Genomic DNA, 15,910 nt, shown 5'->3' on the forward strand with positions numbered 1-15,910 from the left:
TTGTTCTAAATTAAACCATACTTACCATCACGCCCATTCCAGCTGAAGCCAACGATCTCCTGCAATAAAAGAAAAATAATAAAGCAACCTCATCCTTACCTTTCCATGGTTCCCTCGACAGCTTCAGCTCTGCTACATCGAGATAACAGGCTGGACCGCAGCAGAAAGCTGCCATCCAGCCTGTCATCCCGCAGACACTGAGAAGCGCAGGCATGCTTGCGCTCTGCAGTGTCTGGCTGTGACGGCATAAAGATGAGCCGACAATGAATTGCGCTAGTCTCCGCAAGAGAAATTATATCAGTGCAATATATAGGATGCGGTGAATCAGCATGGTTCAATGAACACATGAGGATTCACCTGTGTGCAGCGCTTTGGACACAACATAAATTATAAAGTATGCTGCGTTCAAAGAGCTGTCAATACCGACCGTGTGCACATACCCTTATAGTATGTGGGCTGTTAGGGTTTGTGGGGCAGGGCTGCTTTTTTGATCCAGTCCGGCCCTGGTCACTTAACTATTTTCTTTTTTTTGTACACATAGACATATGAGGGTTTGTTTTTTGTGGGACGAGCTGTACTTTTGAGACATAACATTAATTTTACAAAATAGTGTACTGTAAATGGGGAAAAAATTCCAAGTGCAGTGAAATTGTAAAAAAATGCAATTCTGACATAGTTTTTTTGGGTATTGTTTTTACAGCGAACATTGTGTGGTAAAAATTACCTTGCAATATGACTCTGCTCATAAGTATGATTATGTCGTTACATACAGTTTTTTTTATTATTTTAGTGATGAAAAAAAAGTCAGAAGTCTATAAAAAAAATTAGGGGTTGTGTCACCATTTTCCGAGACTCGTTAATTCTTTTTTTGATAGATCAGACTTTTCTGAAAGCGTTTTTTAAGTTTTTTATTATCTGTAGTTTTAATAAGGGAAAAGGGGGATGATTTGAACTTTTATATATTTTTTTACTTTTTTCATATTCTTTACAACATTTTTTTTTCACTTTTCACTGTACTTGTACTTGAACATGTGATCATCTGATCACCCATACTATATACAGCAACACCACAGTATTGCTGCATATTATAAAAATCATAGTCTCCTTCAAAGCCCGGTCACATGGCTGTGTCTGACCATGCACAAAACATGGTCTGATCATACCACATCTTCTGGGCAGAGGAGGAAGCAAAAGATAGTATACAGACATTACAGCACGGTATTGCAGCTGATTCTTTCTTATAGGTAAAACATTGCTTAAAATCAGGCAGTGAAAAGTTTTACTTCACAGAAAGAATCAGCTGCGATCCCCTGTAGTAATGCCTGTATACTCGAAATTTCCAGCCTTGCCCAGGAGCTATGGCATGATCAGATACAGCCATTACACAGCACATAGCAGGGGCACATACTGTATATAAGATTATCTCAGTACAGGAACAATTTTTTAAACACATCCAATTGTGTAACAAATTATTATTTAAATATTGATTATAATGTTGAAAAAATTAACTTTGTTCGAGGGAAAACTCCTTTAACCCCTTTACCCCAAAGGCTATTTGCATATTAATGACCAGCCCAATTTTTACAATTCTTACCAGTGTCACTTTGAGGTAATAACTCTGGAATGCTTAAACGGATCATACTGGTTCTGAAAGATTTTTCTTGACATATTGTACTTCATGATAGTGGTAAAATTTATTTGATATGACATGCGTTTATTTGTGAAAAAATCTGAAATTTGGCAAAAATTATGAAAATTTCGCCATTTTCTAACTTTGAATTTTCATGCCCTTAAATCAGAGAGATATGCCACACAAAATAGTTAATAAATAACATTTTCCACATGTCTACTTTACATCAGCACAATTTTGGAACAAAATTATTCTTTTGTTAGGAAGTTATAGGGGTTAAAAGTTGACCAGCAATTTCTCATTTTTCCACCAAAATTTACAAAACCATTTTTTTAGGGACCACATTTGAAGTCACTTTGAGGGGTCTATATGACAGAAAATACCCCAAAGTGACACCATTCTAAAAACTTCTCCCCTCAAGGTGCTCAAAGCCACATTCAAGAAGTTTATTAACCCTTCAGGTGCTTCACAACAATTAATTGAATGTGAAAGGAAAAAATGAACATTTAACTTTTTTTCACTAAAATTTTACTTTAGATCCAAATTATTTTATTTTCACAAAGGAAACAGGAAAAATTGGACCCCAAAATTTGTTGTGCAAGTTCTCCTGAGTACGCTGATACCCCATATGCAATGCGGAAAACCATTCTTTTGGCGCATGGCAGGGCTTGGAAGGGAAGGAGCACTGTTTGACTTTTTCAATGCAAAACTCGCTGGAATTGAGAGCAGACGAAATGTCGCGTTTGGAGAGCCCCTGATGTGCCTAAACAGTGGAAACCCCCCACAAGTGACCTTATTTTGGAAACTATATCCCTTAAGTAACTTATCTAGATGTGTGGTGAGCACTTTGAACCCCCAAGTGTTTCACCAAATTTTATAATGTAGAGCCGTGAAAAAGATCCCTTTTTTTCCACAAAACTAATCTTTTAGCCCCAATTTTTTATTTTCACAAGGGTAACAGGAGAAATTGGACCCCAAAAGTTGTTGTGCACTTTTTCCTGAGTACACTGATACCCCACATGTTGGAGAAAACTTCTGTTTTGGCACACGTCAGGGCTCGGAAGGGTAGGAGTGACGTTTTTGAATGCCGACTTTGATGGAATGGTTTGTTGCGTGTCATGTCGCGTCTGCAGAGCCCCTGATGTGCCTAAATAGTGGAAATGCCCAACAAGTGCCCATTTTTGGAAACTAGACCCTCCAATGAATTTATTTAGATATGTGGTGGGCATCTTGAACCCCAAGGTGCTTCACAGAAAATTATAACTTTGATTTGTGAAAATAAAAAAATTCAAATTTTTTCCACAAAAATGTTATTTTAGCACAAAAAAATTTTTTTTACAAGGGTAACAGGAGAAAGTGAACCTCTCAATCTGTTGTGAAATTTCTCCTGAGTATGCTGATACCCGATATGTGGGAGTAAACTACTGTTTGGGCACACATCAGGGCTCGAAAGGGAAGGAGTGACGTTTTAGAATTCAGACTTTAATGGAATGATCTGTGGGCATCATGTCGCATTTGCAGAGCCCCTGATGTGCCTAAACAGTGAAAATGACCAACATGCGCCTTCTTTTTGGAACTGATCTACTGTTTCCTGGTATGTGACTTTTATATTGTAGTGTCATGCGTCAGTTGTGTAGTGTTTGTCACTGATCAATGCTCGGCGGCTGCTTGATGTGAGCACGGAGGTGGTGCAAATGGGGGAGAAAAAAAGTGTTTAAACTGCGAGCACAAGTGTGGATTAGTGATCTACGTCACTAATCAGTACTCGGCCGCTGCAGGACGCCTGAAAAAATAAAACTGGCAAAAATCAAGAGATCAAGTACTGATCAGTGCTCGGTGGCAGAATGGGGGGATGGGGAGGAGGGAAGGGGGGAGGGGGACAGGGGTGAATGACTACTTATAGTTGTCTTCTGTCTTCTTTCTTCTGTCTTCTGACTTCTTCAGCAGCAGGAGCAGCAACTGGTTTCACAGGCTTCTGTGGTACCACAAGGCCCAGCACGACCCACAATCAGACAGCATGACCACCCTGCACAAAAAAAATTCAGTGAAAAAAAAAGTGTAAAACAGTGAGCACAAGTGCTGATCAGTGATTTGCATCACTGATCAACGCTCAGCAGCTACTGGATGTGCGCATGAAGGTGGTGCAAAGGGGGGAAGAAAAAAAATTTAAAACAGCAAGCACAAGTGCGGATCAGAAAGGGGGAGTGGGAAGGGGGTAAAAAGAGGGGGGAACGATGGAGAGGGGGATTGAGGTAGATGAGGAGAGTTCAGGCAGGGATCTTCTTACAGTTGTCTTCTTTCTTCTATCTACTTTATTCTGTCTTCTGTATCCTTCAGCAGCAGGAGCAGCGATTCTGTGGTACCACAAGGCCCAGCACGGTGCACGATCGGACAGTGTAACTGCCCTGTACAAAAAAAGTCAGTCAAAAAAAAGTGTAAAACAGTAAGCACGAGTGCTGATCAGTGATTTGCGTCACTGATCAATGCTTGGTGGCAGCTGGATGTGAACATGGAGGTGGTGCAAAAGGGGGAAGAAAAAAATGTCAGTGAAAAAAAGTGTAAAACAGAGAGCATTAGTGCAGATCAGTGATTTGATTCACTGATCAACGCTTGGCAGCAGCTGGATGTGCACACAGAAGTGGTGCAAAGGGCAGGGGAGAAAAATGGACAGGGACAAAAAAAGTCCTGGAAAACAGCGAGCACGGACGTTGATCAGTGAATTGCTTCACTGATCAGCGCTTGGCCGTTGCAGGACGCAGGAAATAAAAATTGCAGAAAATCAAGCGATCAAGTACTGATCAGTGCTTGGTAGCAGAAAGAGAGGGTGGAGAGAGGGGAAAAATAGGGGGGAAGGCAAGAGATGGGGATTGGGGTGGATGGGGAGAGATCAGGAAGGGATCTTATTACAGTTGTCTTCTTTATTCAGTCTTCTTTCTTCTGTCTTCTTTCATCTTTCTTCACCAGGAGCACGCAACAGGAGCAGGGATTGTGGTGTCACAGGCTTTTTTGGCACCACAAGGCCCAGCACAGCGCACGATTGGACCGTGTGACCGCCCTGTACAAATCCCCAGCTACTATGAGGAAGTGCAGAGTAGTCACCGCCAGGTCACACCGGGCCTGTCCGCTGTGAGCGGGCTCAGGTGAGGCCTGGCATTTCCAGGCACCAGGAGCTCTTACAGCACCGATCCTAGTCTGGACATCAGTGTTTCAGGAAATCTGAGAAATGCAGTGATTGGCTTATGAAAATTGAACAGCCAATCACAGCGATCGTAGTTGCTGGGGGCGGCGACACCCCCCAGGATAACGACGCCATCTACCCTGAGGTAAGATGGCACCAGAACTCTAATGCTGTCACCGCAACTTCGGTCGCGGTGCCGCATTAAAGAGGAGACATAATAAATACATACCTGGTCCATAAGCCCAGGGCACAGGGACGTATTGTTACATACAATGTCAGAAGCGGTTAAAGGAAACCTTTAACTTCCCGAAATGCTATTTATCTGCAGATGTAGTGGTGACTTGCAGGTAAATATCATTTAAAAGGAGCTGTCACCATGAAAATGCAGACCAATTGGCAAGCACCATGTTGTAGAGCAGGTGGAGCTGAGTGGATTTATATATAGATTCAGTGTAACCTGTGTTTTAATAATTAAACCCCTCCATGACCTTTGACGTACATTTACGTGTCCCTGCCTTTGATTCCGGCTCGCACACCGAGCCCACATCTTTCCCAGCACATGCTGGCAGTGATTGACAGTGGTATTTAACAAGTTTTCATGCCAGCAGGAAGCACGTCATTCAGCCCGCCCATCGGTGTGACTGTCACCAGGTTAAGGAGGGGCGCCGATGGGTTGTCATGACAGCCGGGGGTCTGGTGTTTGTAGGAGATCATAATTTCTGCTATACATACCAGTGCTATTGCACTGCTACGTACAGCAGAAGCAATCAAATGATCCTAAAGACAGTCTGTATTTACTGTATATACAAATACAGTAAAGAGGGAGAAAAAATGTTTTTAAAAATATAAAAAAAATAAAAAAACACAAAAGTTTTTGCCCCATTAAAAATAAAACAGTTGAAATAAATGCACATATTTGGTAATGCTGTGTTCGTAAAAGTCTGAACTATCAATAATATAAAATAAATTAATCTGATAGGTAAACAGCATAACAATAAAAAAAAAATCAAAACAGAAGAATCACACAGCCCCAGATCCCGAAAAATGAAAACGTTACGGGTCTCGGAAAATAGTGACTTAAGCAAAACATTTTTTTTTTTACAAATTTCTGCATTTTTTTCACAATTTAAATGAAAAAAAAATGTACATGTTTGGGATCTGCATAGTTATACTGACCTGGACAATCATATTGCCAGATAAGTTTTAGCATATAGTGAACATGGTAAATAAAAAACCCAAAAAGCAATTGTGGAATTGCACTTTTTTTGCAATTTCAACGCACTTGGTATTTTTTTTTTCAGCATTCCATTACATCACATGATAGAATGAATGGTGTCTTTGAAAAGTACAACTCATCCTGCAAAAAACAAACCCTCATATGACTATGGGGAGAGAAAAATATCAAAAGTTATGGCTCTTGGAATAAGGGGAGGAAAAAAGCCAAAGCTCAAAAACGGAAAATTGCAAGGTCAATAAAGGGTTAAACATCTCCTCTTTCTGGAATTTTTGATCCAGTGGGCAGTTCTAACAGTGACTGACAGCTTTCTTTGCATAAGGCAGGTTTCACACATCCTGGTATTTCCGGTACTTGAAAAACCCTTACTGGAGATATCCGTGTCCGTGTGTCCATGTGCTCCTGTGTGGCACACATGTGCAGCCCGTGTGCACATCAGGAGTACACGTACTGGCGCTTGGGAAACAGTGGTACAGTTAGCGCTGTTCCTAAGCGCCGGGTGCTGAATGCTGCCTTCATTATAGTCCCATGCTGGTGCTGCAATCAGCACCAGCAGAGGTTAATAATGAGAGTTGTAGTCTGCTCCCGGTGTCTCCACCTGTAAAATAAGAGTAAAATCCATATGCTCACTTGTCCTAAGTGTCCCCCGATGCAGTCCATATGATCGCTCAAGCCTGATCGCAGCACCAGCAGGAGACTATGATGAGGGCAGCGTTCAGCACCCGGCGTTTGGGAACAGCACTAACTGTACCGCTAATTCCCAAGCGCCGGTACGTGTCATGCGGATGGCACCCATGTGCAGTACGTGTTTACACGGACCTATTGACTTGCATGGGTCCATGTGATCGGTGCTGCCAGCCAAAAATGGACATGTCTACGTGTGGATCACATGGACACATGGTCTGTGGAAACACACTGACATGTTGAATTGGTTTACGTGTGTCAGTGTCCCCAGTGAATGTGGAAACTGTAACTACACATACCGGACACTGACATGTGAAAGAGCCCTAAGTGTGCATACAGAGGTAGCTGTCGATTACTGATAGGACCACCCACTGGACCCAAAATACCAGAAAGAGCAGAGGTTTAAATTATTAAAACATAGGTTACACTGAATCTTTTCTCACAGAACTATATATCAATCTACTCAGCTCCTTCTGCTCTATGGTAATGGCTTCTCTTTAAATCTTGCCTGGCAGGCTTATTGGAGTACCAGGAAATTAACTTGTATTCTCCCTGCAGCCACCTGCTCTCAGTCATTGGTCAAGGCAGGGGATTGTTACCATCACCGCTCACTATTTAATGAGTGCAGCTTTAATCACTCCCCTACACATTGATTAAAATCCTGTTCTGTAAACAAACACTGCAAACACATGCTGCAGTGGAGGCTGTCAGTCAGAGTGCAGGGGAGAGATTATGTAACAAAATTTTTGTTCATGGCTTCCAAGTGTAATATTTCAACTGCTTACAACCCTTTACAACCCAAGGTGGTTTGCTCGTTAAGGACCAGGCAAATTTTTACAATTCTGACCACTGTCAATTTATGAGGTAATTATTCTGGAACGCTTCAACGGATCCCCCTGATTCTGAGAATGTTTTTTCATGACATATTGTACTTCATGATAGTGGTAAAATTTATTTAATATCACTTGCGTTTATTTGTCAAAAAAATGGAAATTTGGCAACAATTTTGAAAATTTTGCAATTTTCAAAATTTGACTTTTTTATGCCCTTAAATCAGAGAGATATGTCACACAAAATAGTTAATAAATAACATTTCCCACATGTCTACTTTACATCAGTCCAATTTTGTAACCAATTTTTTTTTTATTAGGGAGCTATAAGGGTTAAAAGTTGACCAGCAATTTCTCATTTTTCCTACAAAATTTACAAAACCATTTTTTTAGGGACCACATCATATTAGAAGTCACTTTGACAGAAAATACCGAAAATTGACAACATTCTAAAAACTGCACCCCTCAAGGTGCTCAAAACCACATTCAAGAACTTTATTAACCCTTCAGGTGCTTCACAGGAATTTTTGGAATGTGGAAGAAAAAAATTAACATTTAACTTTTTTCACAAAAATGTTACTTTAGACCTAATTTTTTTTATTTTTGCAGGGGTAACAGGAAAAAATGGACCCCAAAATTTGTTGTGCAATTTCCCCTGGGCATGCCGATACCCAATATGTGGGGAAAAACCACTGTTTGGGCGCACGGCAGGGTTCGGAAGGGAAGGAGCGCCATTTGACTTTTTGAATGTAAAATTTGCTTGATAATTAGCGGACGCCATGTTGCATTTGGGGAGCCCCTGATGTGCCTAAACAGTAGAAACCCCCCACAAGTGACACCATTTTGGAAACTAGACCCCTCAGGGAACTTATCTAGATGTGTGGTGAGCACCTTCAACCCCCAGGTGCTTCACAGAAGTTTATAGCATTGAACGTAAAAAAAAAATTTACACATTTTTCCCACAAAAATGTTTTTCAGCCCCCACTTTTGCATTTTCATAAGGATAATGGGAGTAATTGCACCATAGAGTTTATTGTACAATTTCTCCTGAGTAAGCAGATACCCCATATGTGGGGGAAAACCACTGTTTGAGCGCACGGCAAGGTTTAAAAGGGAAGAAGCGCCATTTGACTTTTTGATTGTAAAATTAGCTTGAATAATTAGCGGATGTGCCCCTGATGTACCTAAACAGTGGAAACCCCCCACAAGTGACACCATTTTGGAAACTAGACCCTCAGGGAACTTATCTAGATGTGTGGTGAGCACCTTGAACCCCCAAGTCCTTTACAGAAGTTTATAACATGGAGCTGTGAAAATAAAAAAATCTAACTTTTTCCACAAAAATGATGTTTTAGCCCCAATTTTTTTATTTTCACAAGGGTAAGAGGAGAAAATGGACCCCAAAAACGTTTGTGCAATTTTTCCTGTGTACGCCAATACCCCATATGTGGGGAAAATACAGTGCTTGGGTGCACGGCAGAGTTCAGAAGGGAAGGAGCACTGTGTGACTTTTTGAACGCAAAATCGGCTGGAATCGAGAGCGGACGCCATGTCGCGTTTGGAGAGCCCCTGATGTGCCGAAATAATCGAAACCCCCCACATGTGACCCCATTTTGGAAACTACACCCCTCAAAGATTTTATCAAGGGGTATAGTGAACATTTTGAACCCAGAGGTACGACACAGAATTTGATAACATTAGGTCATCATATTGAACAAATTGTCATCAGTCTTGAACGCAAGTGCTCGCTACTTGAGTTTGCATCGGATACTCAGGTATGCACCATGTATCGCAGGTGCTCGAGTGACATGCTCGAGTCCCTGTCCGCATGTTTCACGGTTATTAGACATCCAAAAAAACCCATGCGGGGATCGCTCATGCATGGCAGGCAATCCCCGTGAGATTTTTTTTGGCCATGAGGCATATGGGACAGAGACTCGAGCATGTCACCTGAGCACCCGCGATACTCAGTGCATACCCGAGCACCCAATGCAAACTCAAGTAGCGAGCACTTGCTCTCAACACTAGTCGCCATATCATCTTTTTTTTTTTTTTTGAAATAACAAACAAAACAACTCTAACCCCTACTCTAACCCCAACCCTAAACCCAACCCTAACCCCAACCCCAACCCTAACCCTAGCCCAACCCTAACACCAACCCCAACCCCAGCCTTAGCGTTTTTTTTTTAACGCCGTTCCTAGTGTGGTATAAGTGATTAGACTATTTTATTCTATGGGTCGGTGCGATTACAGCGATACCAGAATCATATTGGGTTTTTATGATTGACAGCAGTCACACACTAAAAGACACATATTTTGAGAGCTATAATTTTTCCATATCTTGGCCGACAGAGTCATGTGACAGCTTGTTTTTTGCGGGACAAGTTGAGGTTTTTATTGGTACCATTTTCGGGCACATGACATTTTTTGATCGCTTTCTATTCCGATTTTTGGGAGGCAGAATAAACAAAAACCAACAATTCAGGAACTGTTTTATTTATTTTTTTTTATTCTGCTACGCGTGTGGTAAAATTGATAAGGCAGCTTTATTCTTCGGGTCAGTACATTTACAGTGGCACCACATTTATATTGTTTTTCTATGTTTTGGTGCTTTTACACAATAAAAGCTGTTTTATAGAAAGAATTATTTTTTTGCATCGCTTTATTCTGAGAGCTATAACTTTTTTATTTTTAGGCTCATGGAGCTGTATGGTGGCTTGTTTTTTGCGGGACAAGATGACGTTTTCAGCGGTACCATTTGTATTTACATCCGTCTTTTTGATCGCATGTTATTCCATTTTTTGTTTGGCAGTATGATGATAAAGCATTGTTTTTTGCTTCATTTTTTTTTTTTCCTTTTACCGTGTTCACTGAAGGGGTTAACTAGTGGAATAGTTTTATAGGTCAGGTCGTTCCTGATGGGTACATTATATTTTTATTTTTGGTGGATTATTTTTTTTATTTATTTTTTAATATTTTTAAAAAAACATTTTTTTTTTTTTTTTACTTTCTGACAGTTTTTTTTTTGTATACTTTGTCCCACTATGGGACTTTCACTTTTTTTATTCTGATCGCCTGCATAGCATAGGGATGGAGCACCATCCCTGTGCCATGCAGGCAGTCAGCGCTGCACAGTGAGAAGATCGTTTGGTCATGTACTGCGCATGACCAAATGATCTTACTGCTGTCTGGTGACCCGTATGTTGTCATGACGACATCGGGTCATCATGGCAACATCCGGGAAGCCACGGCAGACAGCGCTGGAGGCCGGAAGAGGAGGTGAGTATCCCGATCACCTCCCCTAAGCTACCGCAATGCTGCGATCGACTTCGATAGCAGCATTGCGGGGCTTAATGTGCCAGGAGCGGTGCGGGACCGCTCCCTGCACATTGTACCGGGTGTCAGCTGTGACAATCAGCTGACACCCGGCGGCGATCGCGCCCGCACAGCCTGTGTGCATGCGCCATCACCATGACGTACTAATACGGGCCAGGCTCTTAAGTCCCAGGGCACAGATGCATATTAGTACGTCATGGGCTTTAAATGGGTTAAAGTCTAGGGAAAAACGACTACATTCAGCACAAACTTTGATTTTATGACCACAGCCCAGAAAAATGTTGTAATTATTGTATTTGTATTGTATTAAAAAAGGAAATTATTACATTGTCATTCATGCGGTCTGATAAAAAACAACACTTGCATGGTAAATAGACAAAGACAGTCAAAAATCACTGAAAAAAGTTCAGAAATAAGTAGGTTTTCTAGATTTGCGAGTGTACTGCAAATCGCGTTCTTGAAGAAGCCCCCCAATGTAGTCCCCCATCATGTTTTTGTTATACTGTCCTTGGTAACGATGTTCAAAGTCCAATATATCTTGATGAAAGCACTCACCTTGCTCCTCTGAGTAAGCTCCCATGTTCTCCTTGAACTTGTCAAGATGAGCATCAATGATATGGACTTTGAGAGACATTCTGCATCCTATTATGGCGTAACTCTTTATGAGAGTCTGAATCAGCTGCATATAGTTTTCATCTTTGTGATTACCCAGGAAGCGATGAACCACTGCAATGAAACTGTTCCAAGCTGTTTTCTCCGTCCTGTTCAGCAGCTTGGCGAACTCGTCACATTCTATGATCTTCTTGATCTGGGGTCCGACGAAGATATCAGCCTTGACCTTTGCCTCGGATAGCTTTGGAAAGAGATCTTGGAGGTAATTGAAAATTGCTGACTCCTTGTCAAGAGTCGTGACAAATTGCTTGATGAGGCCTAACTTGATGTGTAGTGATGAAATCAGCACCTTCAGAGGTTCTATCAGCGGCTCCCACTTGACGTTGCTCTTCCCCACAGAGAACTCGGTCCGCTGTGGCCAGTCCTTTCTGTGATAGTGCGCCTTAGTGTCACGGCTGTCCCAGAGGCAAAAGAAACAAGGAAATTTTGTGAAACCGCCTTGAAGGCCCATCAGGAATGACACCATTTTGAAGTCTCCGATGACCTCCCATCCATAGTCGTCATACTTCAAGGCACTTAGCAAAATCTTGATACTGAGGTAATCCTCTTTGAGATACACAGAGTGAGCCATAGGGAGAGACAGGTAGTTGTGTCCGTTGTGAAGCAGCACGGCTTTCAGGTTCTGGGATGAACTGTCTATGAATAGGCACTATTCACTTGGGTTACAGGTGATACCTATATCCTCAAAAAGACCGGCCACATTGTTGCGGAAGCACAGCCCATCTTCCCGACTGAAGAAGTTGGAAAATGTTTGGTGACGCTTTCTCTGATCTGTGACTTGCACGCTTTCTTCCAACAAGTTCCACTGCTTGAGCCTGGATGTCAGAAGCTCAGCATTGAACTTGGGAAGCGAAGGTCAATGATAAGATCTTTGACGTCTTTCTGGTTAGGAAAGTATGGCCTTCTCTCCTCAACCACATCTGTGAAAACTTAATCTTGATCTCCAATATTTTCCTCACTGTCTGACTTGCTGCTTTTTCCTGAAGATGGCTGATCCCTCTTCAGGGGAGTTGGGACAGGCAGTTCGGGGCAGTGTGGTACTGGGGCAATGGAAGAAGGAATGTCTGGATAAACGATTTGAGGTGCATTCTTGCCTGTGTGACGTTTGGCAGGATCCACCATGCAGAAGTAGCAGTTGCTTGAGTGGTCTGTCGGTTGCTGCCAAATTCGCCTGATAGCAAACTTCATGGCTCTCTTTTCTGCTGTAACATAGCAGACATAATTAATTATATAAATTTGAAAGCAGGAAATTTTACACATTGCTTAATACATATTTTAATATAGTGCATTGACATATGTGAAAATTTTGTCAATTGCAACTCCTTAAACTGTAGTAGATCTAATTCATTGAAATTCTATAAAATAAAGCACTACCATCTAAACGAGCAGCAATTGTTCACCTTATCTTCAAGAGTTTTTTTGCAATATTCGCATGTGAAATGAGGTGCCCAGAATTTGTCTTGATCCCCGACAGGCATGCCGAAATATGCCTTGCAGGCCTCGCACATCATGCTTTCATGGAATACTTTCTCGCTCTTGTCTTTATAAATTGTCAACACACATAGCAAAATGCATCTGCTGGGCGCAAACAACCTCTTGATGCCATCTAAAACAAATAGCTCTCTCCCTCCGTGTCCTCAACAGAACAGTACAGTAGCTCCTATGGAAACTGAAATCTGACGCTGCACTGAAAGCCAAGGGAGGAGGGAGGAGGGAGCTGCTGAGAGGAAGTGCATAATTACATGACAGTTTATATGGCAGCCGGACTATTCCTGTTTGTTTATAATGGAGAGGACTAATGAACCAGCTCACTGCAGGGACTGACAATGCTGATATGATGGAAACTACAAAGGGTAGAATAATGATTTTACACGTTTTTAAAATGTCTGCCCAGGCCCTATTCAAGGGTAATATTAGTATCATACTGAAAAATGACCTGACAGTGTCCTTTTAACTATGATTCGTTATTCTCTTACTCAGCAATAACTTAAACCGAAATGTTGGTTCAAGTCACCTGTGCTTTTTATACTTGTATGACTACTATTGAATAGTCCGAGAACGTTCTAGAAAGTTCTAAAAGTTTCTAGAAACTTCTAGATAATTCTGGAAATTTGTAGAATCTTCTGCACAATTGTAGCAGTTCAAGAATATTCTAGAAGACTATTCAGTATTGAATACGAATTGAGAATTTTCCCGAAAACAGACAAATTTCAAAATTTCATTGTCCTGATCAAAGAAGCAAAGTTTTTGTGGAACAACAACTATTTCTATTTGTTTCAGGCATAACAGGTTAGGAAAACATACTTTGTACCCAGGAACAAAAAAAAATAAAAATTTGTTACATATATAGCATACTCGCTATGTAGTGAGCAGTGACTGTAACGACTTCCTGTACCACCCCAATGAGTGGAAGCAAGCAGCTGTAGGGAGCACATAACTTTATCTTCTCCCTTTAGTCACTGCCCCAATAAGCCTTCAAGGCATAATTCCAATGCTCTTTTGTCTGCAAATTAGCAATATATCTGCAAAGTAAATAATGTTTCTGGAGGTGACAGATTCCTTTTAACAGAGCACACATTATTGGACCTATCTGGTGACTTTACAGATATTACTGACAAACTTTGCACACCTGGCTGTAGTAAAACACAATGCATACCTCACAAAGTTTGTCATTTGCTTTATAAATTCGTTAAAAATCTTAAGAGAGTCTCATTCTGTGTCTCATGGATTTGCCTTTATAAAATATTAAAAGTGACCTCCACTTCATACATGAGACACTGTGTAATTGGGCAGGTCACAACTTTGGTCACGTCATACTGGAGTGGACGTGAGCGCTGCTGAAAATGGCAGAAGATGGTGACCGGTAAATACAGGGTGGTCCAAAAGAAGGTGGACAGAAAGTGTAATAAGGTTATGAAGGGGGAGATTTATCAAACATGGTGTAAAGTGAAACTGGCTCAGTTGCCCTTAGCAACCAATCAGATTCCACTTTTCATTCCTCACAGACTCTTTGGAAAATGAAAGGTGGAATCTGATTGTTTGCTAAGGGAAACTGAGCCAGTTTCACAGATCTAGTTTTCACAGATCTCCCCCAAATCTGTTTCCTTTTCAGATAATTCAGATAACACATAATGGCAAATAATATAAATACAGATCAAAGAAAATGGATTTTAACAGAGTAGTGGAAATCTCAAAATGCTGAAACCTTTAGAGCAAATTGGGTTGAAACATTTTGTACTCAAGCCCCAAAGAGACAAACCATTTACCGCATTCGTGACAAATTCAATGCCACTGGCACAATCCTTAATGCTCCAAAAACTGGTCGACCCAAAACAGTCTGTGCAGAAGATAATAAACAACTTGTTGCTGAAACATTTGTTCAGAGTCCAAAAAAGTCCACTAGAAGAGCCTCTTTGGAATTGGGAATTTCACGAGCTTCTATCATGCGAATCCTGAAATCTATTGGGTGGAAAGCTTATCGTCCACGTCTAATCCATGGTTTATTGGAGGATGATCCAGACAGGCGGCTGCAATTTAGTGAGATTATGCTTAACGAAATTGAAGAAAATCCAGTAATTTTAGATAACATTATGTGGAGTGATGAAGCTTCTTTCAAATTATCCGGCCATATTAACAGACATAATTGTATTCACTGGTATAATGAGAACATGCATATAACATTAGAGCAACAACTAAATGAGCCTGGTGTCAATGTTTGGGGTGGTATTTCAAGTTTTAGTGTTTTAGGACCAATATTTTTTGATGGAACAGTCACAGGAGATAAGTATCTTGAAATTCTAATGAATCAAGTCGTTCCCTAGTTACAGCAACAGCCTAATTCAAATGACCTTTATTTCCAACAAGATGGGGCCCCTCCACATTATACAAGAGTAGTATGCGAGTATCTTGATGTAACATTTCCTAATAAATGGATTGGCCGAAGAGGCCCACTTGATTGGCCAGCACGTTCAACAGACTTGACTCCAATGGATTTTTTCTTTTGGGGAGTACTCAAGGACAAAGTTTATAGTCGAAAACCAAAAAGTGTCAGTGATTTGAAAAATTACATAAGAGATGCATTTCAAGAAATTAATACCCAAAGAGACTTGTGCAAAAAAGTTTGTCGAAGCTTAAGAGGCAGACTTCAAAGCTGTGCAAATTATAATGAAAAACAGTTTGAGCACCTGCGTTGATAAAATTTAAGGGCTTTTGTATTATTTTTCAGAATAAAATTTAATTGTCAATGTTATGCTTGTGTTAGTAAATATAATTTTATATATAAATCAAAATGAATGTTATTATTTTCTGGCCACCTACTTTTGGACCACCCTGTATATGTTACTCCA

At 40.9% G+C, this 15,910-nt stretch overlaps 1 protein-coding gene across 2 annotated transcripts; it reads right to left on the reverse strand.

Moving 5' to 3' along the window:
- Positions 1 to 11,166: 11,166 nt before the first annotated feature.
- On the reverse strand, positions 11,167 to 13,236 carry LOC141252948 (uncharacterized). 2 transcript variants are annotated; one of them, XM_073670706.1, is made up of 2 exons: positions 12,965 to 13,236; positions 11,167 to 12,763 (listed from the first exon to the last, which is right to left on the reverse strand). In XM_073670706.1, the coding sequence occupies exon 2, from the start codon at positions 12,133 to 12,135 to the stop codon at positions 11,299 to 11,301; it is 837 nt and encodes a 278-aa protein (XP_073526807.1). In that variant the 5' UTR covers positions 12,136 to 12,763; positions 12,965 to 13,236; the 3' UTR covers positions 11,167 to 11,298. The 2 variants fall into 2 exon arrangements, with proteins under 2 accessions (XP_073526807.1, XP_073526806.1); XM_073670705.1 differs by having other exon boundaries at positions 11,167 to 12,766.
- Between the last annotated feature and the right edge of the window lie 2,674 nt (positions 13,237 to 15,910).

This window comes from Phyllobates terribilis, unplaced genomic scaffold (genome assembly GCF_046119375.1).
Source record: "Phyllobates terribilis strain yellow unplaced genomic scaffold, ASM4611937v1 Scaffold_2__4_contigs__length_985480577, whole genome shotgun sequence".
Lineage (NCBI taxonomy): Eukaryota > Metazoa > Chordata > Amphibia > Anura > Dendrobatidae > Phyllobates > Phyllobates terribilis.